The sequence below is a fragment of the Salmo salar genome, chromosome ssa09, assembly GCF_905237065.1.
Source record: "Salmo salar chromosome ssa09, Ssal_v3.1, whole genome shotgun sequence".
NCBI classification, from domain to species: domain Eukaryota; kingdom Metazoa; phylum Chordata; class Actinopteri; order Salmoniformes; family Salmonidae; genus Salmo; species Salmo salar.
Window position 1 is genome coordinate 131,863,065 of NC_059450.1, and position 26,521 is coordinate 131,889,585.

The following is a 26,521-nucleotide window of genomic DNA, read 5'->3' on the forward strand; positions in this document are numbered from 1 at the left end:
TCTACCCTCCATCCCTCCCACCTCTCCCTCCCTCCACCCTCTACCCTACCCACCTCACTCACTTACACCTCTACCCCCTACCCTACCACCTCCCTCCCTTACACCCTCTACCCTACCTACCACCTCCTCCTCCCACTCCCCTACCACCTCCTCCCCCTGCCCTACCCCTCCTCCCCTACGCCCCTCTCCTCCACTACCCCCTCATACCCCTCTCTTACCTCCCTCATACCCCTCTACCCTACCACCTCCCTCCCCTTACCCCTCTGCCTGCCACTACCACCTCCTCTACTTCCCTCTGCCCTCTCACCTCCACTCCATGTACCCCTCTGCCACCTACCCAACCTCCCTCCCTGCCCCTCTTCCTTTACCCTACCACCTCCTCACTTGCCCCTCTGCCCTACCTCCTCCCTCCACCACCTGCTCTCTGCCCCTGCCTCCATACCTTGCCCTGCCGCCTCCACTCCCCTTACGCACCTCTGCCCTGCCCTGCCTCCACTCCTCCCCTTAACGCCTCTGCCCTGCCGCTGCTCGCCCTCCCTCTGCCCTGCCTCCTCGCCCCCTCTGCCCTGCCACTTCCTCCTTGCACCCCTCTGCCCGGCCCTGCCGCCTCCTCTCCCCTTGCCTCTGTCTCCTCTGCCGCACTCCTTCCTTACACCCTCTACCTCTGCTCTCCTTCATCCTCATGCACCTCCGCCCACCACTGCCACTCCCGCCCGCACCCCCACGCACCTGCCCTTCCCCCCTCCTTCTCTGCTCTGCCTGCCTGCCACCTCCATCACGCCCTCTGCCCCTGCCTCACCATACACCTTCTCCTTCTGCCTACACGTTCCCTCCGCCCCCCTCACCTCTTCCTCTCATCCACGCCGCGCACTCTGCCCTGCCCCTCGCCACATCCTTGCCTCGCCCCTCTTACACCCTCTGCCCTGCCCTACCTCCCATCCCTCCTCATGCCCTGCCCCTACTCCACTACTCAGCCCCTCCCTACCACCTCCTCTCACCTCTGCACCCCTCCTCTGCCCTACTGCCTCCCCCTGCCCTCTGCCCTGCCCCCTCCCCCTCGCTTCCGCCCCTCTGCCACTATCCTCCATCGCCCTCTGCCACTGACTTCCTTCCCTCTGCCTCCTGCCATCATACAGCCTCTCCTGCCTCTGCGCCTCCATTCACGCACCTCTGCCTACGCACCTCCTCCTCGCGCCTCTGCCCGCCTGCCACCTCCCTCTCCCACGCCCCTGCCCTGCCCTGCCTCCTCCTCGCACCTCTGCCCTGCCTCACCCCTCCCCTCCTCACCTCTGCCCTACCTCCCTCCCTCCTTACGCCCCTCTGCCCTACCTACTCCACTCCTCTTCTCATGACCCCTCTGCCCTCCTTAGCCACGCTCTCTCCTGCCCCTCTCGCCTGCCACTCCTCATCATGCACCTCCGCCCCTGCCTCTGCCTCCCTCCTTGCGTCTACCTCTCCCTGCCATCCTCCCTCATGCCCCTCTGCCCCTCCCTACCCCGCCCTGCCCCCTCATCGCCTGCCCTCCCTGCCCCTCACCCATCGCCCCTCTGCCCTGCCCCTCCCCCTCCTGCCTCCTCCCTCCTCCTTACCCCTCTGCCCTGCGCATCATCATCGCCCTCCCTCCCCCATCTGCCTCCTGCCCATGCCTCTGCCCTCGCGCCTCTCTGCCCCCCTGCCGCTCACCCGCTCGCCCCTCCCTTCCTACCCTGCTCATGCGCCCTCCGCTTCCTGCCCACCATACTTGCCTCTGCCTGCCCCACTCCCCCCTCTGCCTCGCCTCATCATCAGCACTCTGCCCTGCCCTGCTCCATCATGCGCCCTCTGCCCCCGCCTCTCCCTCATGCGCCTCTGCCCCTCCTCCTCCTTCGGCTTCCTCTGCCCCTTCTGCATCACTCCTACGCGCCTCTGCCCTACTGCCTCCACTCCCATACGCCCTCTCCCTCCAACCTCATCCCATCTACCTCTGTTCCTACGACTACCACCTCCGCCCCCTTACGCCTCTCTGCCCTGCCGCATCCTCCCCTCTACCCTGCCATCCTCCCTCGCCCGCCCCATCTCTGCCCTCCTCATCCCCGCCCAGCCTCTACCCCTCACCCTCCTCATGCCTGCCTCCTTTGCCCTGCCCTGTCCTCCTCACTCCACCCCCTCTGCCCTGCCCTGCCGCTTCTCTTCTCTTCGCCCTACCCTGCCTACCGCATCACCCCTTGCCCTCTGCCCCCCCCTCCTGCGCCCTCCGCCCCTGCCCCCCCCTACACCTCTCTGCCTCTGCCCTACCGCATCCTCCCCTTACACCGCTACTCCTCTCACCATCACTGCCCCTCTGCCCCCCCTCCTTCGCGCCTCTCCCTGCCTGCCTCCCATCTGGCCTCGCCCTGCCGCACTCCACTCCTCCGCCCCCCGCCTCCACATAGCTCCCTCTGCCCTCCATCATCCCTTCGCCTCTGCCGCCCTCCACCCCCCGCCACCTCCTCTGCCCTGCCCTGCCGCATCACCCACCTCTTTTCACCCTGCCACTCCATCCTCGCCCCTCTGCCCCGCCTGCCTCACCTCCCCCTTGCGCCCCGCCCTGCACCCTCCATACGCCCTCTGCCTCTCCCCCCTCTGCCACCGCTCCGTCCCTCCTCCCCCTGCCCCTGCCTCTCTGTACGCCCCTCCGCCCTCGGCATCGTCCATGCGCCCGCCCCTGCCTGCCCCTCCCTCCGCCCCTCTACCTGCCTACCTCCCCCCTACACCTCCTCTGCACCTGCCCTACCTCCACCCTTACCCACCTCACCCCCCCACCTCCCCCCCCTACCCCTCTGCCCCTCTGCCTCCCTCACACTTGTACCCTTCTGTCCCCGCTCATCATCCACCTCCCCCCCTCCATCCGCCCCTGCTGCCCCCCATCACGCGCTCTCTTACCTCGCCCTGCCTGCCCCTCCCACGCCCTCTGCCCCGCCCTTCCCTCTGCCCTGCCCCCTCTGGCCCTCTACCCTACCACCTCCCTCCCCATGCCACGCCTCTGCCTGCCTGCCATATCTCCATCACTGCTCCGCCCTGCCGCATCTCCTCCGCCCCCACTCCTTTGCCCTCTGCCCGCCTCACTCCTGCCTGCACTTCCCTGCACCGCTCTCACGCCTCTGCCCCCTCGCTCCTGCGCCGCTCCTCTCTCTTGCTCCCCTGCCCTCTCCTGCTCGCCCCCATCTGCCCCTCCTGCCTCTCTCGCCTTCACGCCCTCTGCCATCTGCCCCCCGCCCCATCATCGTGCGTTCCCTGCCCTGCCTCTGCGCCCTCCCCTCATGCGCACTCTGCCTTACCGCCTCCACTCCGCCTCCCTCACCCGCACTCTCGCCTGCCCTGCCTCATCCGCGCCTCTGCCCTGCATCCCTCCTCTGCCTCTGCCCCCTGCCCCGCCTCCTATCATGCGCCTCTGCCGCCTGCCTCCCCCGCCTCTCCCTCCCTCTGCCTCCTGCCTTGCTCCAATCCATGCGCCCTCTGCCCTGCCCTCCCCACCTTACCCCTCTTCTCCTCTCTGCCTGCCCCTCCTTCGCCCGCCTCTGCCCTGCCTCGCACCATCCCCCCGCCACCTCTGCCCTCTGCCCCGCCCCTCGCCAATCGCCTCTGCCCTGCCCTGCACTCCATATCACCCTCTCTCCCGCCTCTGTCGGTCTGCCCTCCGCTCGCTGCCTCATTCCTTGCGCCCTCTGCCCCTCGCCTCTCCCTCCCCAGCCCTCTGCCTTCTGCTCCCATTCTGCCTCGCCCTCTGCCCTGCCCTCCTCCCTCGCCCTCTCCTGCACTTCATCCCTCTTCCCTCCTCTGCCCCCTCTGCCCTTTCTCGCTCCATCTCCCGCACCTGCCCCTCTGCCTCCCGCCCCTCCCTGCCCCCCTGCCCTGCCCTCAACGCCCTGCCGCGCCGCGCATCTCCCCTCGCCTGTCGTCGCCGTCCTCTCCCCATCTGCCGCCATACGACCTCCATCTGGCCTCACTTCGCCCTCCCCCCCCGCTCCCTCATTCCCCCGCCCTCTCCCTCGCGCTCGCCCTCCTCTGCCCCCCGCCTCCTCCTCCGCCAGCGCCTCTCTCCCTGCCCACCCTCGCCCCTGCTCTCTGCCTCCTCTTCTTGCCTCCTGCCTCTACCGCCATATCCATCATGCGCACATCTGCCCTACCTGCTAGTGCCATCATCGCCCTGCCTCTGTCCGCCTGCCCTCGCCACGCCCTCTACCCTGCCCTATGCCTCCATTCATGCGCCCTGCCCTGCCGCCCCCATATCCTCTGCCTCACTGCCTCATCTACGCTGCCCTGCTCCTCCCTCTCTGCCCTGCCCCTCCCGTTCATACGCCTCTACCCTGCCCTCCTCTTACACTTCCTACCTCTGCTAACCTACACCTCTTACACCCCGCTCCCCTGCACCTACCACCCCCCTTGCGCCCTCTCTGCCCTACACGTGCTGCACTCAGCTCCCCTTACGCATACATCTGCCCTGCACTCCATCATGCCCTCTCTGCCACCTGCCACTGCCACCTTCCATCCACCCTCTGCCTGTGGCCCCCGCTCCCCTGCTGCCACCTCTGCCTGCAGCCAATCATCTCCGCCTTTGCCCTGCCACCACTCAGCTCGCCATCTGCCCTGCCTCTAGCCCTTGCCGCCACTCTCTGCCCTCTTTTCTGCTGCACCTCCTCCTTACTCCGCCTCTGCCCTACCGCCCCACCATGCGCCTCTGCCCCTCATATCCACTCATACGCGCCTCTGCCCTGGCATCCCATCGCCCGCCTTCTGCCCTGCGCCATCATGCGCGCCCTGCCCTACCACCATCCACTCCTCACGCCATCTCTGCCCTGCCGACCTCACATACTCCTCGCCTGCTGCCCTGCCCTTGCCGCACTCTGCAACACCTACCGCATCCTCTGCCCCTCCCTCCTCCTTATCATAGCTCGCCCTCTGCCTGCCCTGCCGCCTCCCTCATGCCCCCTCTGCCGCCATGCATGCACTTCATCTGCCCTGCCGCATCATCGGCGCTCTGCCTCCCTGCGCATACACATGCCTCTGCCTGCGCTGCCATATGTCATCTTGCCTGCCGCACTCATCATACGCGCGCCTCTGCCCTCCGCATCACTCTTTACGCCCATCTGCCCTGCATCCTCATGCGCTCTGCCCTGCCCTGCCGCCTCATCGCATCCCGCCACTCCCGCCTCTTGCGCATATCCACTCGCTGCGCCATCTGCCCTTATCGCCATGCTCGCCATGTATCATCTCTGCCCGCAGTCTCCCTTCCATCGCATCTGCCCTGCCCTGCCGCTTACTCATAGCCTCTCTGCCCTGCAATCCACTTGTGCACCGCTGCCTCTGCCCTCACCCCTACCACCTCCACCTACCCACCCCCTGCCCTTCGCCTCTACCCCTCTGCATAGCACCCTGCACCTGCCACTACCCTCTCCACCCCTCATCCTGCCGCTCCCACTCCTTTGCCCTCTGCCCTGTGCTGCACTCTCCTTGCAACGCCCTCTGCCTACTATGCCTCATGCTGCACCTGCACCTGCCATCTGCATATCTCTGTGGCCTGCCCCTCTGCCTTCCACTCATGCGCCGTCTGCCTGCTCATCCGCCTTCCGCCCATCTGCCCCTGCCCTACATCGCTCCTTTTCTGCCTCTCATCTTGCCGCCTGCTGCTGCTCGGCACCCTCTGCCTCCACCCTACCGCCTCTGCCCTGCCCTGCCGCACTCCCATCCACTTTGCCCTCTGCTTCCGCTCGCCGCCTCCTGCACGCCTCTGCCTCTTTCTGCCTCTGTGCTTATAATCATCTGTATGCAATTGTGTATCGCCATGCAGATCTGCCCTGCCTACCATCCCTCCTTGCTCCTGCTGTCTCATCATGTCCTTCCGCTCTGCCCTGCCGCATCCTCCTTGCGCCCTCTGCCTGCCCCTGCCGCCTCCCGTGGCCCGCGCTCTGCCCCTGCCCTGCCATGCCTCACGCCCTACCTGCCCTGCCTCTACATCACGGCCCTCTCTGCCCTGCCGCCTCACTCATCGCCCTCTGCCCGCCCTGCCACCTCCACTCCTCTACGCCTGTGCATCATCTGCCTCTGTATCTGCCGTCACTTTATGCCTCACACTCTGCCCTCCTACGCTCTATCGCATCAGCGCCCGCCTCTGCCCTGCCTGCCTCCTCATACGCCTATCTGCCCTGCCACCTCCCCGCCTCGCCCGCACCTGCCTACCGCACCCGCCTACGGTCTGCCTGCCCTGCCTCGCTCACCTTCCCTCTGCCCCCTGCCATATCTACATGCGCGTCTGCCTGCCTGCCGCATCATCATGCGCATCTCTGCCCTGCCTCCATCATGCGCATCTCTGCCCATTCCCTGCCGCATCACATCATACAGTATCTTACCTGCTATATCACTCATACGCCCTCTGCCCCTCACACTCCCATCATGCACTATCTATCCTGCCACCTCCTCATACTTTGGCTCCCTGCCCTGCCTCCCACTCCATTACCTCCTTTCCTCTGCCTCCATCATGCGCCTCTGCCTGCCTTGCCGCATCATCATGCGCATATCAACCTTTCTGCATCCATCATGCGCCCATCTGCCCCACTGCCGCATCATCATGCGCCCTCTGCCTGCCTGCCGCCATCATTCATACGCCCTCGCCCTGCCGCATCCATAGCACATACGCCCTCTGCCCTGCCCCCTGCCGCATCCACTCATACGCCCTCCCACCCTGCAATATCATCGCGCCCGCCAGCTGCCCTGCCGCATATCCATCATACGCCTCTGCCCCCCAACTCATCATGCGCCCTCTGCCCTGCCCTGCGCATCCATCATACGCTATCTGCCCTGCCCAGCCCTCGCGCCACTCCTTTACCTCTGCCTCCCTCCCTTTACATATCTGCCCTGCCGCACTCCTCATGCCTCTGCCTGCCTTTCTGCCTCCACATCTGCGCCCTCTGTTCCTGCCCTGCCATATCACTCCATACGCTATCGCCTCTGCCTCCACTCATGCACCTCTCTGCCCTGCTATATCACATCATTAGCCTCTGCCCCTGCGCGCATCACATCATTGCGCCTATCTGCGCCGCATCATCATGCCCTCTGCCCTGCCGCCGTCATCATGCGCCCTCTGCCCCCTGCCGCATCACATCATGCGCATCTCTGCCTACCGCATCCATCATACGCACTCTGCCGCCGCATCCCATCGCCCGCGCTGGCCTGCCTGCTGCCTCTCGCCGCCTCTGCCCTGCCGCATCATCATACGCCTCTGCCCTGCCCGCATCCTCATACGCTATCTGCCCTGCCATATCACATCATGCGCTATCTGTACACAGCATCATCATGCGCCCATCTGCCTGCCCTGCATCATCATGCGCCTCTGCCCTGCCGCATCATCATGCGCCTCTGCCCTGCCCTTCTGCATCATCATGCCCCTGCCCCTGCCCTGCCTCATGCCTCTCTTATCTGCCCCTGCCATTATCATCATGCGCTATCTGCCTGCCCTGCCGCATCATCATGCGCTCTGCCCTGCTTTGCTTATCATTTGTGCCGCTATCTGCCTGCCGCATCATCATGCGCCCTCTGCCCTGCCCTGCGCATATCCGCCCGCGCCACTCTGCCCTGCCGCATCATCATGCGGCCTCACCCTGCCGCCCATATCGCCAGGCCCATCTGCCCTGCCGCATCATCATGCGCCTCTGCCTGCCTGCTGCCTCCCTGTCGCCACGCCTCTGCCCTGCGCATCATCATGCGCCACTCTGCCCTATTACCGCCTCCTCCTTTACGCCCTCTGCCCTTTTTCTGCCTCCTCATTGCGCCTCTGCCCTGCCGCATCCTCATACGCCCTCTGCCCTGCCCTGCCGCACTCATCATACGACCCTCTGCCCTGCCGCATCCCAATCGCCCACGCCCTCTGCCCACCTACCATATCCCCTCACATGCGCCCTCTGCCCTGCCAGCATCACCATCTGCGCCTCTGCCCTGCCTCTGCCTCATCTTGCCCGCCTCTGCCTGCCGTTGCCGCCTCTCATATGCACCTCTCCTCTGGCCCTCTGCCTCCATCTGCACTTTCCTCTGCCCTCTCCCCTACCGCATCACATCATGCGCCTCTGCCCTGCCGCATCATTTACATTCACGCCCTCTGCCCTGCCCTGCCGCGGCCACCATCATGCTATCTCTGCCCTCGCCCTGCCGCATCACTTCATGCGCCTCGGCCCTGCCCTGCCGCCTCCATTTCATGGCGCCCTCTGCCTGCATCCCCAATCATGCATATCTGTTTCTGCGCCTCATCATGCGCACTCTGCCCTGCCGCATATCGCCCACGGTATCTGCCTGCCGCATCATCATGCGCCTCTGCCTGCCATATCCACTCATTGCCCTCTGCCCTACCCACCTGTCGTACGCCCTCTGCCCTGCCCTGCCGCATCATCTGCCGCCTCTGCCTGCCTTCCCCATCATACGCCCTCTGCCCTGCCCTGCCACCTCCCTCCATGCGCCTCTGCCCTGCCATACTTCCGCTCCCTTACGCCCCTCTGCCCCTGCCCTACTGCCTCCCCTCCTTACACCTCTGCCCTGCCGTTTTGCCCACCTCTGCTCCTTACCACCTCTCTCCTCTGCCCTACCCACCTCACTCATGCCTCTGCCTGCCCTGCATATCATGCGCCCTCTGCCCTGCTGCCTCAGCTACATGGCCTCTGGCCTGCCCTGCCGCATTCATCATGCGCCATCATCTGCCCTGCCCTCGCATCCATCATGCATCTGCCCTGCCCTGCCGCACTCATTCGCCCTCGGCCTGCTGCCCTGCCTCATCATGCGCCCTTCTGCCCTGCCTCCCCATCGCCCGCATCTCTGCCCTGCCGTATCATCATGCGCCCATCACTCATGCGCCATCTGCCCTGTATCCCATCATGCGCCTCTGCCTGCCGCATATCGCCGCTATCTGCGCTGCATCATCGCCGCCTCTGCCTGCCCTGCCGCCTCCATCTGCCGCCCTCTGCCCTGCGCCATCATTACGCCCTCTGCCCTGCCCTGCCTCCATCGCCGCGCGTCTCTGCCCTGCCATATCCGCTCATACGCCCTTCTGCCCTGCCTCCATCATGCTTACATCTTTTTTGACCTCATAGCATCATCATGCGTATCTGTTATAGCATCCCATTCGCCCGCTATCTGAAACAGCATCCATCATGCAGGTATCTGCTTATAACATCATCATGCGCCTATCTCGCCCTGCCGCATCCATTCATGCGCCCTCTTGCCTGTAGCATCATCATAGCATCTGCCCTGCCTCTGCATCATCATGCGCCCTCTGCCTGCCAGCATCATCGTACGCTATCTGCCTGCCCTGCCATCATCATTGCGCTATCTGCCTCGCCTGCCCGCATCATCATCGCGCATCTGCCCTGCAGCATCCCATCATGCGCATCTCTCTGCCTGCCGCATCATCTATGCGCTCCCTGGCCTGCTGCCATCATCATGCATCTGCCCTGCGCATCCTCTGCGCCCATCTGCCCTGCCCTGCCACATTCATCGCCCGCGCCCCCTGCCCTGCCGCATCCCATCATGCGCCTCTGCCCTGCCGCATCATCGCCCCACGCCCATCTCTGCCCTGCGCATCATCATGCTTATCTGCCCTGCCACCTCATACGCTTCCTCTGCCCTGCCTCATCTGCCCTGCCGCATCACTCATACTACTTGGCTCTCCTGACCTGCCTGCCTCACTCCCATGCCACTTTCCACCCTGCCGCCTCCTCATTGCCTCTGCCCCTGCCCTGCCGCATCTTGCCCCCGCCCCTGCCTTTACTGCCTCCTCATACCCTCTGCCTGCCCCTGCCACCTCCACTCCTTGCGCACTCTGCCCTGCCCTGCCACTCCATCATGCGCATCTGCCCCTGCCGCACTCTTCATGCGCGCTCTGCCTGTCATTCCACATCATGCGCCGTCGCCCTGCCGCATCATCATGCACCGCCTCTGCCCCTGCCGCACATCATCATGCCCATCTTACCTGCCGCACTCCTCATGCCCTCTGCCCTCTGCAACCTCCACATCATGCCCTCTGCCCTGCCCTACCACCTCCCTCCTTTACGCCTCTGCCCTGCCCTGCCTCCACTCCATTACGCCGCTCTGCCCATAACATCATCATGCGCATTAATCCGCGCGCCATCATCATGCGCTATCTGCCGCCCTTAAACACGCATCATTCATGCCGCTATCTGCCTGCGTCATCACCAACTGCCTCGCCATAGCATCATTCATGCGCCCTGCCTGCCGCGCATCGCCATGCGCACATCTGCTCTGCACATCATCGCCCGCGCCCTCTGCCCTGCCCGCATCATCATTTGCCTCTGCCCCTGCCCTGCCGTATCACATTCATGCGCGCCGCCTCTGCCTCGCCCGCACTCTGCCTGCCCTGTAGCATCATCATGCATATCTGCCCTGCCCGCATCATCCATGCGCATCTCTGCCCAGCTCCTGCCGCATCACTCATACGATATCTGCCCTGCTGCCTCCACTCATGCGCCCTCTGCCCTGCTGTTATCACTCATGCCTCTGTCCTGCCGCACTCTCATACGCCCGACTGCCCTGCCTGCCATATCACTCCGATTACGCCTCTGCCTGCCCTGCCGCATCATCCGCCACGCTTTTATCTGCCCTGCCCTGCCGCCTCCATCATGCGCATCTGCCCTACCGCACTCACTCATACGCATCTGCCCCACTATCCTCCATACGCCCCTCTGCCCTGCCCTGCCACATCGGCCACATACGCCATCTGCCCTGCCGCATCATAGCAACCCCACGCCCTCTTGCCCCTGCCCTGCCGCACTCATCATACGCCTCTGCCCTGCAATATCCATCATACGCCCCATTTCACCCTGCCGCCTCCTCATGCGCCCTCTGCCCTGTAGGCTCCATCGCCACGCCTCTGCCTTCCCTGCGCATCATCATGCGCTATCACCCTGCCAGGCCCTCGCCGCCCCTCTGCCCTGCCCTGCCATCCACATCGCCGCCTCTGCCCTGCCCTCCTCCGCACGCCTCTGCCTGCCCTGCCGCACTCCATCCTTACGCCTCTGCCCTGCCCTGCCGCCTCCCATCATACGCCTCTGCCCTGCCGCATCACATCATGCCTCTGCCCTGCTGCCTCACTCATGCGCCTCTGCCCTGCCCGCCTTGCATCATCATGCGCACTCATCTGCCCTGCCTCCTCCTTCCCTCTGCCCTGCCACCTCCGTCCCCTTTTGCCCTCTGCCCTGCCACCTCCACTCCCTTGCACCTCTGACCCTACCACCTCCACTCATACACCCTCTGCCTATCTGCCTCCTCATACGCAGCACAACCTGCCCTACACCTCTCTCCCTTACACCCCTCTACCCTTGCCTCCCTCCTTGCACCCTCTGCCCTGCCATATCCATCATGCTTATCTGGCCCTGCCGCATCATCATGCGCCCTCTGCCTATATTCCTCATGCCATCTGCCCTGCCCTGCCCGCATCATCATGCGCCCTCTGCCCTGCCCGCATTCCTCCTTCCCCCACGCCCTCTGCCTGCCCTGCCATTCATCATGCCCCTGCCCTGCCCCTGCCTCTGCTCGCCCGCATCGCCATCTGCCCTGCCCGCATCATCATGCGCCCTCTGCCCTGCCCCTGCCGCATTTCACATCATGCCTCTGCCCTGCCATCTTCCGGCCTGCGCTATCTGCCCCTGCCGCATCCATCATACGCACTCTGCCCTGCCCTACCGCATCCGCTCGCCCCACGCCTCTGCCCTGCCGCATCATCATGGGCCTCTGCCCTGCCGCATCATCATAGGCCCTCTGCCCTGCCGCATCCATCAGCGCGCCCTCTGCCCTGCCTGCCCACCTCATTACGCCCATTCCATCTGCCTCTGCATCATCATGCCTCTGCCCTGCCATATCCCCATCATGCGCCCTCTGCCCCTGCCGCATCATCATGCGCCTCTGCCCTGCCGCACTCCACTTCCTTACGCCTCTGCCTGCCCTGCCATATCCACTCATACGCCTCTGCCCTGCCCACCTCCTCATACGCCCTCTGCCTGCCCCTGCCACCTCCCCATCACATGCGCCTCTGCCCTGCCACCTCCCATCATGGCGCCCTCTGCCCTGCCCTGCCGCATCATCATGCGCCCTCTGCCTGAGTTTATATCTGCCCTGCCCGCATCACATCATGCGCCCATCTGCCCTGCCTGCCGCATCATCATGCGCCCTCTGCCCCTGCCGCATCATTTGCATGCGCCTCTGCCCTGCCCTGCCGCATTACATCTGTGCGCATCTGCCCTGCCCTGCCGCATCACTCATTGCATCTGCCCTGCCCTGCCGCATCATCATGCGCCCTCGGCCTGCCCTGCTGCTATCATCATCGCGCATCTGCCCTGCCGCATCGCTCGCTGCGCATCTGCCCTGCCCCAACATCATCATGCACCATCTGCCTGTATCATCGCCCTTGCGCCTCCTGCCCTGCCATATCCTCATGCGCCCTCTGCCCTGCCTCCGCCATACACCCTCTGCCTACCTTCCCCATCATGCACTCTGCCCTGCCCTGCCTCCTCCTGCCGCCCTCTGCCCTGCCGCGCTCATCATGCGCCCATCTGCCCTGCCTGCCGCATCATCATGCAGCATCTGCCCTGCCCGCATCATCATACGCCCTCTGCTGCCCTGCCCTACCACCTCCCCATCATGCCTCCCTGCCCTGGGTGCCACCTCCGCACTCTCATCATCTGCCCTGCTGCATCATCATGGGCATCTGCCTGGCCTGCCATCATCATGCGCCTCTGCCTGCCGCATCATTACGCCGCGCCGCATAACCTGCCGCGGCCCCATCATGCGCATCTCTGCCTGCCTATATCATCATGCGCATCTGCCTCTTTCTTTTCCATCATGCGCCTCAAAGCCCTGCCCTGCCGCATCATCATGCGCCCTCTGCCCTGCCTTCCCATCATGCGCATCTTCTGCCCTGCCGCATCCCATCATACGCCTCTGCCCTGCCGCATCACTCATACGCACATTTCTGCCCTGCCTCCCATCGCCCACCCTCTGCCTGCCGCATCCATCATACACCCTCCTGCCTAGCCATCATCATGCGCCACTCTGCCCTGCCCTGCCGCATCATCTGTTAGCCTCTGCCCTGCCGCACCATCATTGCGCCCCTCTGCCCTGCCCTGCCGCCATCATCGTACGCGTCTCTGCCCCTGCCGCCTCCATCATGCGCCCCTCTGCCCTGCCGCATCATCACATACGCCTCTGCCCTGCCCTGCCACCTCCATCATACGCCTCTGCCTCTTTTTATCATTCCATACGCCTCTTCGCTGCCTCCCATCGTGCGGCCCATCTGCCCTGCCGCATCACATCGCCCGCTATCTGCTATAGCATCACATCAATGCGCCTCTGCCCTGCCGCATCCACTCCTGCCGCCATCTGCCCCTGCCCTTCTGCCTCCCCATCATACGCCCTCTGCCTGCCGCCATCATCATACGCCTCTGCCCTGCTCTGCATCCACTCATACGCCCTCTGCCCTGCCCTGCCGCACTCCTCATACGCCCATCTGCCCTGCCATATCCATCATACGCATCCTCTGCCTGCCACCTCCTATCATGCGCCTCTGCCTGCCCTGCCGCACTCCATCATGCGCCCTCTGCCCTCTGCCTCCCCCCTGCTGCCACTCTGCCTGCCCTGCCGCATCATCATTCGCACCCCCTGCCCTGCGCTCCTCATGCGCCTCTGCCTGCCACCATCATCGCCCCACGCCCTCTAGCCCTGCACTCCCATCATGCGCCCTCTGCCCTGCCATATCTCTCTGCCCTCTGCCCTGCCACTTATCTGCCCTGCCCACCATCCATACCGCCACCGAGTCATCTGTTATATAGCATCATCATGCGCGTCTAGCCTGCGCATCCATCATTACTTTATCACCCTGCCCTGCCGCATCATCATGCGCCCTTCTTTTCTGCGCGTATCCGTCATGCGCTATCTGCCCCTGCCCTGCCGCATCATCATGCGCGCTCTGCCATAACCATGCCGCGCATCACATCATGCGCATATCTGCCCTGCCGTATCTTCGCGCGCTATCTGCTATCGCATCATCATGCGCGTCTGCCTGCCGCATTCATCATGCGCTCTTCTTCTGCCGTATCGCCCACGCCCATCTGCCTGCCGCATCATCATGCGCCCTTCTGCCTGCCGCCGCCATGCGCCCTCTGCCTGCCCTGCCGCACATCCATCATGCGCCCTCTGCCTGCCCTGCCGCATCATCATCGCGCCATCTAGCTTCACCGCATCATCGCCCGTTATCTTCCCTTAACCTCATCATTACGCCCTCTGCGGGTGCCCTGCCGCATCACATCATCTGCGCCTCTGCCCTGCGCATCATCCCTGCCATATCTGCCTGCCCTGCCACTATCCTCCTTACGCCCCCCTGCCCTGCTGCACTCCATCATGCCTCGCCTGCCGCATCATCATGCGCCCTCTGCTTCCTCGCCGCACTCACATCACGCTGTACGCATCTGCCCTCACCTCCTGCTCATGCGCCCTCTGCCCTGCTGCCTCTCTGCCCTGCCATACTCACTCGCTAATAACATCTCTTGACCTGCCCTCACCATATCCTTATCATGGCCTCTGGCCTGCCGCATCCTCTGCCCGCTATCTGCCCTGCCCTGCTGCAAGCATCATCATGCGCCCTCTGCCCCTCTCCGCCCACTCATGCGCCCTCTGCCCTGCCTCTGCATTCCTCATACGCCCTCTGCCCTGCCCTGCCGGCCATCCTTCCCACGCCCTTCTGCCCTGCCTCCCATCGCCTTTGCCTCTGCCCTGCCACCTCTCCATCATACGCCTCTGCCCTGCCCTGCCTCCATCATACGCCCTCTGCCCTGCCCTGCTGCATCCATCTGTGCCCTCTGCCCTACCACTTTATCCTCATACGCCACTCTGCCCTGCCACCTCCTCCTTGCGCCTCCTGCCATATCATCGCCACGCCTCTGCCTACCATCACTCCTTACGCCTCCTGCCCTGCCACCTCCCTCCCCTTACGCCTCTGCCCTGCTGCCTCCATCATGCCCTCTGCCCTGCCACCTCTGCTCATACTGCCCCTCTGCCCTGCCTCTCTGCCCCCTGCCACCTCCACTCATACGCACTCTGCCTCTTCGCCTCATCATGCCCTCTGCCCTGCCTCCATCATGCCCCTCTGCCCTCTGCCCTATTCCTCATTGCCCTCTGCCCTGCCCATATCCTCATGCGCACTCCCTGCCTGCCGCATCACATCATGCGCCTCTGCCTGCCACACTTCATCATACTTCCCTCTGCCTGCAGCATCCCTCATGCCGCCTCTGCCCTGCCGCATCATCATGCACGCCCCATCTGCCCTGCCATATACTTGCGCATCTGCTTTCCTGCCATCTCTGCCTCTCATCATCATGCGTCTGCTGCCGCATCATCATGCGCTCTCTGCCCTATGCCGCATCACTCGCTGCCGCGTCATGCCCTGCGCTGCGCATCGTCATGCGCCATCTGCCCGCCGCACTATCGGCGCCCCCCGCCCCCCGCATCTCTACCCAACCTGCCCATCCATCATCGCACATCTGCCGCCGCACTCCGCCGCCCTCTGCCCTGCCCTGCCGCATCATCATGCGCCACTGCCCTGCCGCATCACTCTGGCACTCTGCCCCTAACACCACGCACTCCCATCATGCCATCTGCGCCTGCCGAATCGCCATGCGCCCTCTGCCCTGCCGCATCCATGCGCCGCGTCGCCCTGCCGCGATCACCCTCATGCGCCTCTGCCCTGCCTGCCATCATCGCACATCGCCTCCGCGCTGCATATCATGCTTACCTGCCGCCCTGTTTCCTCGCCCTCGCACCTCGCCTGCGCACTCTGCCCTGCCGATTCCCATCACTTGCGCCTCTCTGCCCTGCTACCGCATCGCCATGCGCTCTGCCCTGCCGCCCACATCCGCCCTCGCCCCACCTCTGCCCCTGCGAATCATCGCCATGCCCCCGCTCAATACGCTGCTCTGCCTACTGCCGCCTCATCACGCCGCCTCTGCCTCTTGCCTCCACCCCCTCTCCTGCCTACCGCATCACCTACGCCACGCGCTTTCCCCGGCCTCGCCACGCGCCCTCTGCCCTGCCGCCTGCGCACATCTGCGCCTGCCTGTACGCTATCATCATGCGCCCCCCTGCGCCGCATCATCATGCTTCTGCGGCTGCCCATCACCCATGCCATATCTGCCCTTCGTCATCATCCCGCATCTCCGCCCATGCCCTGCCGCATCTCACCTGCCTCTCTTTCGCGCCTCTGCCCTGCCTCCGCCATAATCGCCTCTCTGGCCTCTGCCCTGCCAGCATCGCATACGTCCTTGCCCTGCTGCCTCTACATGCCTCCTCCCTGCCCCTCTGCCCTGCCCGCACTCCATCATTACGCCCTAACTGCCCTGCCCACATCCACTATACGCCATCTGCCTGCCGCTATCTATCTCTTACTTGCGCTGCCCTGCGCTACTGCCCTGCCCTGCCCCCTGCGCTCTGCTTCCCGCATCTATCGCCACGCTCCTTACCCCATGCGCCCCCCTCTGCCCCTGCCCTACCAGCATCATCCATACGCCCTCTGCCCCCCTACCACACTCACCTCATACGCCCATCTGGCCTTGCCGCACTCATCATGCGCAATCTCCTGCCCTGCCGCATCCGCAGCTCCCTGCCGCATCCACTCCTTACGCCCTCTGCCCTGCCGCATCATCACCCACGCCTCTGCCCCCTGCCGCCGCATCGCCATGCGCTCTGCCCTGCACTCCTATCGCCCACGCCCTCTGCCCCTGCCGCCTCCATCATACGCCCTCTGCCCTGTGCCTCGCCCGCCACATCTGCTGCGTCTGCCCTGCGCTTACATCATGCACTCTGCCCTGCCGCTCTGCAGCCTCTGCTCCTCGCGCTCTGCCCTGCCGCACGCCCACGCCTCCTCTGCCTGCCCTTGCCACTCATCGCCCCTGCACCTCCCATACGCCCCCGTGCCTGCCATCTGCGCCCATCCTACTTGCTCCATACGCCATCTGCCCTGCCGCACATCATCGGCTTATCTGCCTGCCATATCATCATACCCCTCTGCCCTGCCGCCTCATGCATGCCCTCTGCCCTGCCCGCGCTCCCATCATACGCATCATCCCCTGCCGCCTCTGCCCTGCGCCTGCCGCCATCGCCCACGCGCCCCCTGCCCTGCCGCCTCCACATCATGCGCCCTCCTGCCCTGCCGCATCACCCTTGCGCCTCTGCCCTGCCGCCTCTGCCTGACGCCCTCTGCCTGCCGCCTCTGCCCTGCATCCCTCATGCGCATATCTCTGTGCCTGTCCTGCCATCAATGCGCCCATCTATGCGCCCTCTGCCTCGCATCATCTCGCCGCCCTCTAGCTGCCCTGCCACCTCCCCATCATGCACTCTGCCCTGCCGCCTCCCATCATACGCCCTCTGCCCTGCCCTGCCGCATCCCATCGCCCCCTGCCCCTGCCGCCTCCTCATACGCACTCTGCCGCTGCCATCCTCATCGCCTCTGCCCTGCCCTGCCACCTCCACTCATACGACCTCTGCCCTGCCCTACCGCCTCCATCATACGCCCTCTGCCCTGCCACCTCCCCTCATACGCCCTCTGCCCCACGCCTGAGCTCCTACCCTTACGCCCTCTGCCCTGCCGCATCCCTCACTTACACCCCTCGCTGCCTCGCCTCCACTCCCATACGACCCTCTGCCCTGCTGCACTCCATCCTTACACCCCTCTGCCCTACCACCTCATCCCATACGCCCTCTGCCCTGCTGCCGCTCTCTGCCCTACCAGCATCATCATGCAGCATCCTCCTGCCCTGCCCTACCACCTCCTCCTTACGCGCCATCTGCCCTACCAGCGCCACTCATAACCGCTATCTGCGCCGCACTCACATCATGCGCGTCGCCCTGCCAGCTCCCTCATACGCTCTCTGCCCTGCCGCCTCCCCATCATACGCACTCTGCCCTGCAATACTCCGATCATGCGCCCTCTGCCCTGCCACTCACATCGCCCGCGCACCTCTGCCCTGCCATCACATCATGCGCCACTGTCTGCCGCATCGCCGCCTTGCCGCCCTGCCCTACCGCATCATCATGCCGCATCTTCTGCCGCCGCATATACGCCTACGCCCATCTGCCCTGCCGCATCCATCTGCATCATCTGCCCTCCTTCGCTCCTGCCCTGCCATTCTCTTCTGCCCTGCGCTCCCATCATGCGCCTCTGCCACTGCCCTGCCGCATCCATCATGTGCGCGCCCTCATCTGCTCCTGCGCCTATCTCCTCTGCCCTGCCACCTCTCCTCATCTGCCCTGCCATATCTCTCATCTGAGCCTCACCAGCCTCTCCTCTGCCGGTGCCGCCTCTCCTCTGCCTACTCTACCACCCCTCCTCTGCCCTGCCGCCCCTCTCCTCTGCTCTGCTGCGCCTCCTCTACCACGCCTGCCCTCCTTACGCCACCCTCTCCTCTGCTCCCTACCACCTCTCTCCTCTCCCCTACCGCCTCTCTCCTCTGCTCTGCCCTCTCACTCTGCCCTCACCACTCTCTCCTCTGCCCTACTGCACCCTCTCTCCTCTGCACTACCACCACTCCTCTGCCCTGCCCTACCTCTTCCTTACGCCTTTGCCCTGCCTCCACTCTCTCATCTGCCTGCCATATCCTCCTCCCCTGCCCTGCCTCCTCTCCTCCTGCCCTACCATCTCTTGCATACTGCCCTCTGCCCCTACTGCCTCATCCTCCAGCCTACCACCTCTCTCCTCTGCCCTGCCCCTCTCTCCTCTGCCCTTGCCCAGTCTCCTCTGCCCTGCACCACCCTCTCTCTGCCCTGCCACCTCTCTCCTGCCCCTCTCTCTCTGCCCTACCACGGCTCTCCTCTGCTCTACACCCCTCCTCTGCCCCTACCACCCTCCCTTGCGCCTCCATCTTAGCCTCTGCCCGCGCCATCTGCTCTGCGCCTCTCATTCCCTGTGCACTCTCATCTGCCCTGCGCCTATCTCATCTGCCCTGCCGCCTCTCGCCCTTACACTCTTTCTTGCACTGCCCTCCTCTGCCCCTGCCCCCTCTGTCCTCCTGCCCTCTGCCTCTCCTCTGCTATGCCGCCTCTGTCACACGCCCTCTGCCCTCGCCTCTATCTGCCCTGCCCCTCTCTCTCTGCCCTGCCGCATCTCTCCTCTGCCCACTGCCATATCCATCATGCGCTCTGCCCCTGCCCTGCCTAGCATCATCGCACCGCTCTGCCCTACCAAGCATCACATCATGCGCTCTGCCCTGCCGGATATCCCTCCTTGCGCTCTCTGCCCTGCCCTACCGCATCATCAAACTGCGCCCTCTGCCTGCCGCGCTCACCTATCAGCCCCTCTGCCTGCACCTGCCTTATCTCCATCATACGCCCCTGCCCTGCCGCATCCCCTCATGCACATCTGCCTCTGCAACATCGCCATCGCCGCTATCTGCCCTGCCGCATCCATCATGCGCCATCTGCCCTGCCACTATCATGCTCTCTGCCCCTGCCGCCCTCTGCCCTCTACCCTCCGCATCATACGCCACTCTGCCCTGCCGCACTCCACTCATACGCCTCTGCCTGCCCTGCCCTGCCGCACTCCTACGCCTGACCCTCTGCCCTACCGGCTCCTCCTGCCGCCTCTCTGCCCTGCCCTGCTGCTATCCGCCTTACGCCTCTAATCCTGCCGCTATCCCGATCATACGCCCTCTGCCCTACCGCATCCATCATACGGTAGCTCTTACCCTGCGCATATCCTCATCACGCGCAACCATCAGCCTGCCGCACACTCCATGCCTCTGCCGTATCCGCATCACTCATGCGCTGTCTGCCCTGCCGCATCTCATCATGCGCCATCTGCTAACATCCTCATGCGCATCTGCTTACCGCATCATCTCATGCGCCTCCCTCTGCTCGATCATGCCGCTCTCTGCCCTGCCCTGCCGCCTCCTCATGCGCTATCTGCCCTCCCTAGCTAAGCATCACATCATGACGGCCTCTGCCCTGCCTAGCATCCATCACGCCCACGACTCTGCCCTGCCGCACATCGTGCCGCTGCCCTGCCCTGCCAGCTTCGCCATACGCCTCTGCCCTGCCCTGCCACCTCCCTCATGCGCCCTCCTTGCCTACTGCCGCATCCCACTCCTTCGCATCTGCCTGCCCTACCGCGATCCCGATCGCTGCGCCTCTGCTGCCTGTCGCATCATCATGCGCCTCTGCCCTACCACCTCCCTCCCTTACACCTCTACCCTACCCCATCCTCCCCTTACACCCCTCTACCCTAACACCTCTCTCCCTTACACCCTCTACCCTACCTCTCTACCCTACCACCTCCCTCCCCACACCCCTCTACTCCTACCACCTCCCTCCCTTACACCCTCTACCCTACCACCCCCCTCCCTTTGCACCCCTCTACTCTACCACCTCCCTCCTTACACCCTCTACCCTACCACCTCTCTCCCTTACACCCCTCTACCTACCTACCCCTCCTACATACCCCTCCTACCACCTCCCTCCCTCCTTACACCCCTCTACCCTACCACCTCCCTCTTACACCCCTCTGCCTACCACCTCCTCCCCTTACCCCTCTACCCTACCACCTCTCCCCCTTACACCCTCTACCCTACCATCTCTCCTTCCACCCTCCCTCCCTACACCCCTCTACCCTACCCTACCACCTCCCTCCCCTTACACCCCTCTCCTCTACCCTACCACCTCTCTCCTCTTCCCTACCACCTCTCTCCTCTGCCCTACCACCTCTCTCCTCTGCCCTACCACCTCTCTCCTCTGCCGTAACACCTCTCTCCTCTACTCTACCACCCCTCTCCTCTACCCTACCACCCCTCTCCTCTACTCTACCACCCCTCTCCTCTACCCTACCACCCCCTCTCCCTTACACCTCCTCTGCCCTACCACCTCTCTCCTCTACCCTACCACCTCTCTCCTCTACCCTACACCTCTCCTCCCTGCCTACCACCTCTCTCCTCTACCCTACCACCTCTCTCCTCACCCTTACACCTCTCCTCTCCTCTACCCTACCACCTCTCCTCTCCTCTACCTACCACCTCTCTCCTCCTACCACCTCTCTCCTACCCTACCACCCTCCTCTCTCCTCCACCTACCTCTCCTCTACCCTACCACGTCTCCTCTCCCTACCACCCCTCTCCTCTACCCTACCACCTCTCTCCACCCCTCTCCTCTGCCCTACCACCCTCTCCTCTACCCTACCACCCTCTCCTCTGCCCTACCACGCTCTCTACTCTCCCTCTCCTCTCCTACCACCTCTCTCCCTCTACCCTACCACCTCTCTCCTCTACTCCTACCACCTCTCTCCTCTACCCTACCTTCTCTCTCCCTCTACCCTACCACCTCTCTCCTCTCCCTACCACCTCTCTCCTCTACCCTACCCCCTCTCTCCTCTACCCTACCACCTCTCTCCTCTGCCCCTACCACCTCTCTTCTCTGCCCTCTACCCTACCACCTCTCTCCTCTGCCCTACCACCTCTCTCCTCTGCCCACCACCTCTCTCCTCTGCTCTACCACCTCTCTCTCTCTACCCTACCACCTCTATCCTCTACTCTACCACCTCTCTCCTCTGCCCTACCACCTCTCTCCTCTACCCTACCACCTCTCTCCTCTACCCTACCACCTCTCTCCTCTACCCTACCACCTCTCTCCTCTGCCCTACCACCTCTCTCCTCTGCCCTACCACCTCTCTCCTCTACCCTACCACCTCTCTCCTCTGCCCTACCACCTCTCTCCTCTGCCCTACCACCTCTCTCCTCTGCCCTACCACCTCTCTCTCCTCTACCCTACCACCTCTCTCCTCTGCCCTACCACCTCTCTCCTCTGCCCTACCACCTCTCTCCTCTACTCTACCACCTCTCTCCTCTGCCCTACCACCTCTCTCCTCTACCCTACCACCTCTCTCCTCTACTCTACCACCTCTCTCCTCTGCCCTACCACCTCTCTCCTCTACCCTACCACCTTTCTCCTTTGCCCTACCACCTCTCTCCTCTGCCCTACCACCTCTCTTCTCTGCCCTACCACCTCTCTCCTCTACTCTACCACCCCTCTCCTCTGCCCTACCACCTCTATCCTCTGCTCTACCACCTCTCTCCTCTGCTCTACCACCTCTCTCCTCTGCCCTACCACCTCTCTCCTCTGCCCTACCACCTCTCTCTTCTACCCTGCCACCTCTCTCCTCTACCCTACCACCTCTCTCCTCTGCCCTACCACCTCTCTCCTCTGCCCTACCACCTCTCTCCTCTACCCTACCACCTCTCTCCTCTGCCCTACCACCTCTCTCCTCTGCCCTACCACCTCTCTCCTCTGCCCTACCACCTCTCTCCTCTACTCTACCACCTCTCTCCTCTACCCTACCACCTCTCTCCTCTGCCCTACCACCTCTCTCCTCTACTCTACCACCTCTCTCCTCTACCCTACCACCTCTCTCCTCTACCCTATCACCTCTCTCCTCTGCCCTACCACCTCTCTCCTCTGCCCTACCACCTCTCTCCTCTGCCCTACCACCTCTCTCCTCTACTCTACCACCTCTCTCCTCTACCCTACCATCTCTCTCCTCTGCCCTACCATCTCTCTCCTCTACTCTACCACCTCTCTCCTCTACCCTACCACCTCTCTCCTCTACTCTACCACCTCTCTCCTCTACCCTACCATCTCTCTCCTCTGCCCTACCATCTCTCTCCTCTACTCTACCACCTCTCTCCTCTACCCTACCACCTCTCTCCTCTACCCTACCACCTCTCTCCTCTACCCTACCACCCCTCTCCTCTGCACAACCACCACTCTCCTCTACTCTACCACCTCTCTCCTCTACTCTACCACCTCTCTCCTCTACCCTACCACCTCTCTCCTCTGCCCTACCACCTCTCTCCTCTGCCCTACCACCTCTCTCCTCTACTCTACCACCTCTCTCTTCTACCCTACCACCTCTCTCCTCTGCCCTACCACCTCTCTCCTCTACTCTACCACCTCTCTCCTCTACCCTACCACCTCTCTCCTCTACTCTACCACCTCTCTCCTCTACCCCACTTCCCTCTCTTCCTTCTCCCCCCTCCCCAGACCAGTGGTGTAGTGTTGTCTGAGCAGATGGCAGCAGAGCTGAAGTGTTTCCTGCAGGGCTTGAGTGGACAGGAGGAGCCGCTGCTCTGCTGCTGGTCCCCAGCCCTCCACCGCGCCAGCCCAGACCATGGGTGGAAAAGTATGTGTTGTGGGCCACACTCCCACCTCCTCTCCTTCTCCAACCTCTCTCCTCTTTCCCACCTCCTCCCACCTCCAAGCCTGGGAACGGAAGCAGGGAGCCGCCAGGGAAAACAAGCAGACAATCAGGTGGGCCTGAGTTGAGAGAGAAAGAGAGAGAGACAGAGAGAGAGACAGAGAGAGAGAGACAGAGAGAGGAGGAGCCTTTTGATACGTCAGGTTCATAAAGTCTCAATTAAGGCTAAAGGAAAATCGTCAAGTTGTAACAGGGATTTGGGATCAAGTATGTGTGTGTGTTTGTGTGTTTAGTGTGTGTGTGTTTGTGTGTTTAGTGTGTTTAGTGTGTTTGTGTGTTTAGTGTGTTTAGTGTGTTTGTGTGTTTAGTGTGTTTGTTTGTGTGTTTAGTGTGTTTAGTGTGTTGTGTGTTTAGTGTGTTTGTTTGTGTGTTTTGTGTGTTTGTGTGTTTAGTGTGTTGTGTGTTTAGTGTGTTGTGTGTTTAGTGTGTTGTGTGTTTAGTGTGTTTAGTGTGTTGTGTGTTTGTGTATTTAGTATGTTTGTATGTTTGTGTGTTTAGTGTGTTTGTGTTTTTAGTGTGTTTTGTGTGTTTAGTGTGTTTAGTGTGTTTAGTGTGTTTAGTGTGTTTTGTGTGTTTAGTGTGTTGTGTGTTTTGTGTGTTTAGTGTGTTGTGTGTTTGTGTGTTTAGTATGTTTGTATGTTTGTGTGTTTAGTGTGTTTGTGTGTTTAGTGTGTTTGTTTGTGTGTTTAGTGTGTTTGTGTGGTCCCGTGTGGCTCAGTTGGTAGAGCATGGTTTTTGCAACGCCAGGGTTGTGCGTTTGATTCCCACGGGGGACCAGTACTGGGAAAAAAAATGTATGAAATGTATGCATTCACTCCTGTAAGTCGTTCTGGATAAGAGCGTCTGCTAAATGACTAAAATGTAAAAATGTAGTGTGTTTAATGTGTTTAGTGTGTTTAGTGTGTTTAGTGTGTTTAGTGTGTTTAATGTGTTTAGTGTGTTTAGTGTGTTTAATGTGTTTAGTGTGTTGTGTGTTTAGTGTGTTGTGTGTTTAGTGTGTTTAATGTGTTTAGTGTGTTGTGTGTTTAGTGTGTTTAATGTGTTTAGTGTGTTGTGTGTTTAGTGTGTTTCATGTGTTTAGTGTGTTGTGTGTTTAGTGTGTTTAATGTGTTTAGTGTGTTTAATGTGTTTAGTGTGTTTAGTGTGTTTAGTGTGTTTAGTGTGTTTAGTGTGTTTAGTGTGTTTAATGTGTTTAGTGTGTTTAGTGTGTTTAATGTGTTTAGTGTGTTTAGTGTGTTTAGTGTGTTTAGTGTGTTTAATGTGTTTAGTGTGTTTAGTGTGTTTAATGTGTTTAGTGTGTTTAATGTGTTTAGTGTGTTTAATGTGTTTAGTGTGTTTAGTGTGTTTAATGTGTTTAGTGTGTTTAGTGTGTTTAATGTGTTTAGTGTGTTTAATGTGTTTAGTGTGTTTAGTGTGTTTAATGTGTTTAGTGTGTTTAATGTGTTTAGTGTGTTGTGTGTTTAGTGTGTTGTGTGTTTAGTGTGTTTAATGTGTTTAGTGTGTTGTGTGTTTAGTGTGTTTAATGTGTTTAGTGTGTTGTGTGTTTAGTGTGTTTCATGTGTTTAGTGTGTTGTGTGTTTAGTGTGTTGTGTGTTTAGTGTGTTTAATGTGTTTAGTGTGTTTAATGTGTTTAGTGTGTTGTGTGTTTAGTGTGTTGTGTGTTTAGTGTGTTTAATGTGTTTAGTGTGTTGTGTGTTTAGTGTGTTTAATGTGTTTAGTGTGTTGTGTGTTTCATGTGTTTAGTGTGTTGTGTGTTTAGTGTGTTTAATTTGTTTAGTGTGTTTGTGTGTTTAGTGTGTTGTGTGTTTAGTGTGTTTAATGTGTTTAGTGTGTTGTGTGTTTAGTGTGTTGTGTGTTTAGTGTGTTTAATGTGTTTAGTGTGTTTAATGTGTTTAGTGTGTTGTGTGTTTAGTGTGTTTAATGTGTTTAGTGTGTTGTGTGTTTCATGTGTTTAGTGTGTTGTGTGTTTAGTGTGTTTAATTTGTTTAGTGTGTTTGTGTGTTTAGTGTGTTGTGTGTTTAGTGTGTTTAATGTGTTTAGTGTGTTGTGTGTTTAGTGTGTTGTGTGTTTAATGTGTTTAGTGTGTTGTGTGTTTAGTGTGTTTTGTGTTTAGTGTGTTGTGTGTTTAGTGTGTTGTGTGTTTAGTGTGTTTAATGTGTTTAGTGTGTTGTGTGTTGTGTGTTTAGTGTGTTTAATGTGTTTAGTGTGTTGTGTGTTTAGTGTGTTGTGTGTTTAGTGTGTTGTGTGTTTAGTGTGTTGTGTGTTTAGTGTGTTTAATGTGTTTAGTGTGTTGTGTGTTTAGTGTGTTGTGTGTTTAGTGTGTTTAATGTGTTTAGTGTGTGCATTTCCTCTTTCATCAAAGAAAGTGAAAGGATGTGTGTGGTTTTGAAAGGACTAGCGTTTTGAGAGTGTGTGTGTGTGTGTGTGTGTGTGTGTGTGTGTGTGTGTGTGTGTGTGTGTGTGTGTGTGTGTGTGTGTGTGTGTGTGTGTGTGCGCGAATGCGTGTGTTGGTGAAACATAATCCAATGTAAGAGTTCACAGAATGTTTGTACAGTGTCTGTGGGTGTGTGAGAAAGTGTCGCAGTGTGTTTGTGTGTGTGTGTGTGTGTGTGTGTGTGTGTGTTCCTTTGTGTGTTTAGGTAAGGACAGTGGCCAGCAGGGGACAGGGTGGGTTCAGGGAAGAGGGTAAAGGGGATGCCTATGGGGAGAGAGATCATGGTGTTCACTTTCCACCAAGGGGGTCCTGTCGTCCTGCACGTAACACAGTGTGTGGGTGGGGGGCACAGTCCTTTCTCTGGCTCTTTGGCTCTCTGGCTCCCTCTCCTCGCTCTGTCTTGCTCTGCCTCTCTGCCTCTCTTACTCTCTCTCCCTCTCTCTCTCTCCCTTTCTCTTTCTCTCTCTCTGTGTCTCTCACTCTCTCTCTGTCCCTCTCTCTCTCTCGCCTCTCGCCCTCTTACTGACTCTCTCTGTCTCTCTCTCTCTCTCTGTGTCTCTCTCTCTCTCTCTCTGAACTGAAAGTGAATGGACCGAATAGTACAGGGTATTCCAAGAGAATGATGTAAACTGAAGTGAATGACTGTTGTGAATGGGCCCTGTAAATGAAATAACATGAATGAATGAGTGAGTGCATTGCATTTATGTAGTGTATGGGTGAATATTTTTCTGAGTGAGTGAGTGAGTGAGTGAGTGAGTGAGTGAGTGAGTGAGTGAGTGAGTGAGTGAGTGAGT

General features: G+C 60.8%; 1 protein-coding gene across 1 annotated transcript; it reads left to right on the forward strand.

Moving 5' to 3' along the window:
* Positions 1-947: 947 nt before the first annotated feature.
* Positions 948-4,615, forward strand: LOC123724095 (proline-rich extensin-like protein EPR1). Its single transcript, XM_045687018.1, has 2 exons — positions 948-1,260; positions 1,371-4,615. The coding sequence occupies exons 1-2, from the start codon at positions 948-950 to the stop codon at positions 4,613-4,615; spliced, it is 3,558 nt and encodes a 1,185-aa protein (XP_045542974.1).
* Positions 4,616-26,521: the final 21,906 nt, after the last annotated feature.

Coding starts and splice junctions, on each gene's coding strand:
- LOC123724095 (XM_045687018.1), top strand. CDS start 948: ATGCCCTGCCCCTACTCCACTACTCAGCCCCTCCCTACCACCTCCTCT. Junction 1,261..1,370: donor TGCCTCCTCCTCGCACCTCT/GCCCTGCCTCAC, acceptor TGCCCTCCTTAG/CCACGCTCTCTCCTGCCCCT.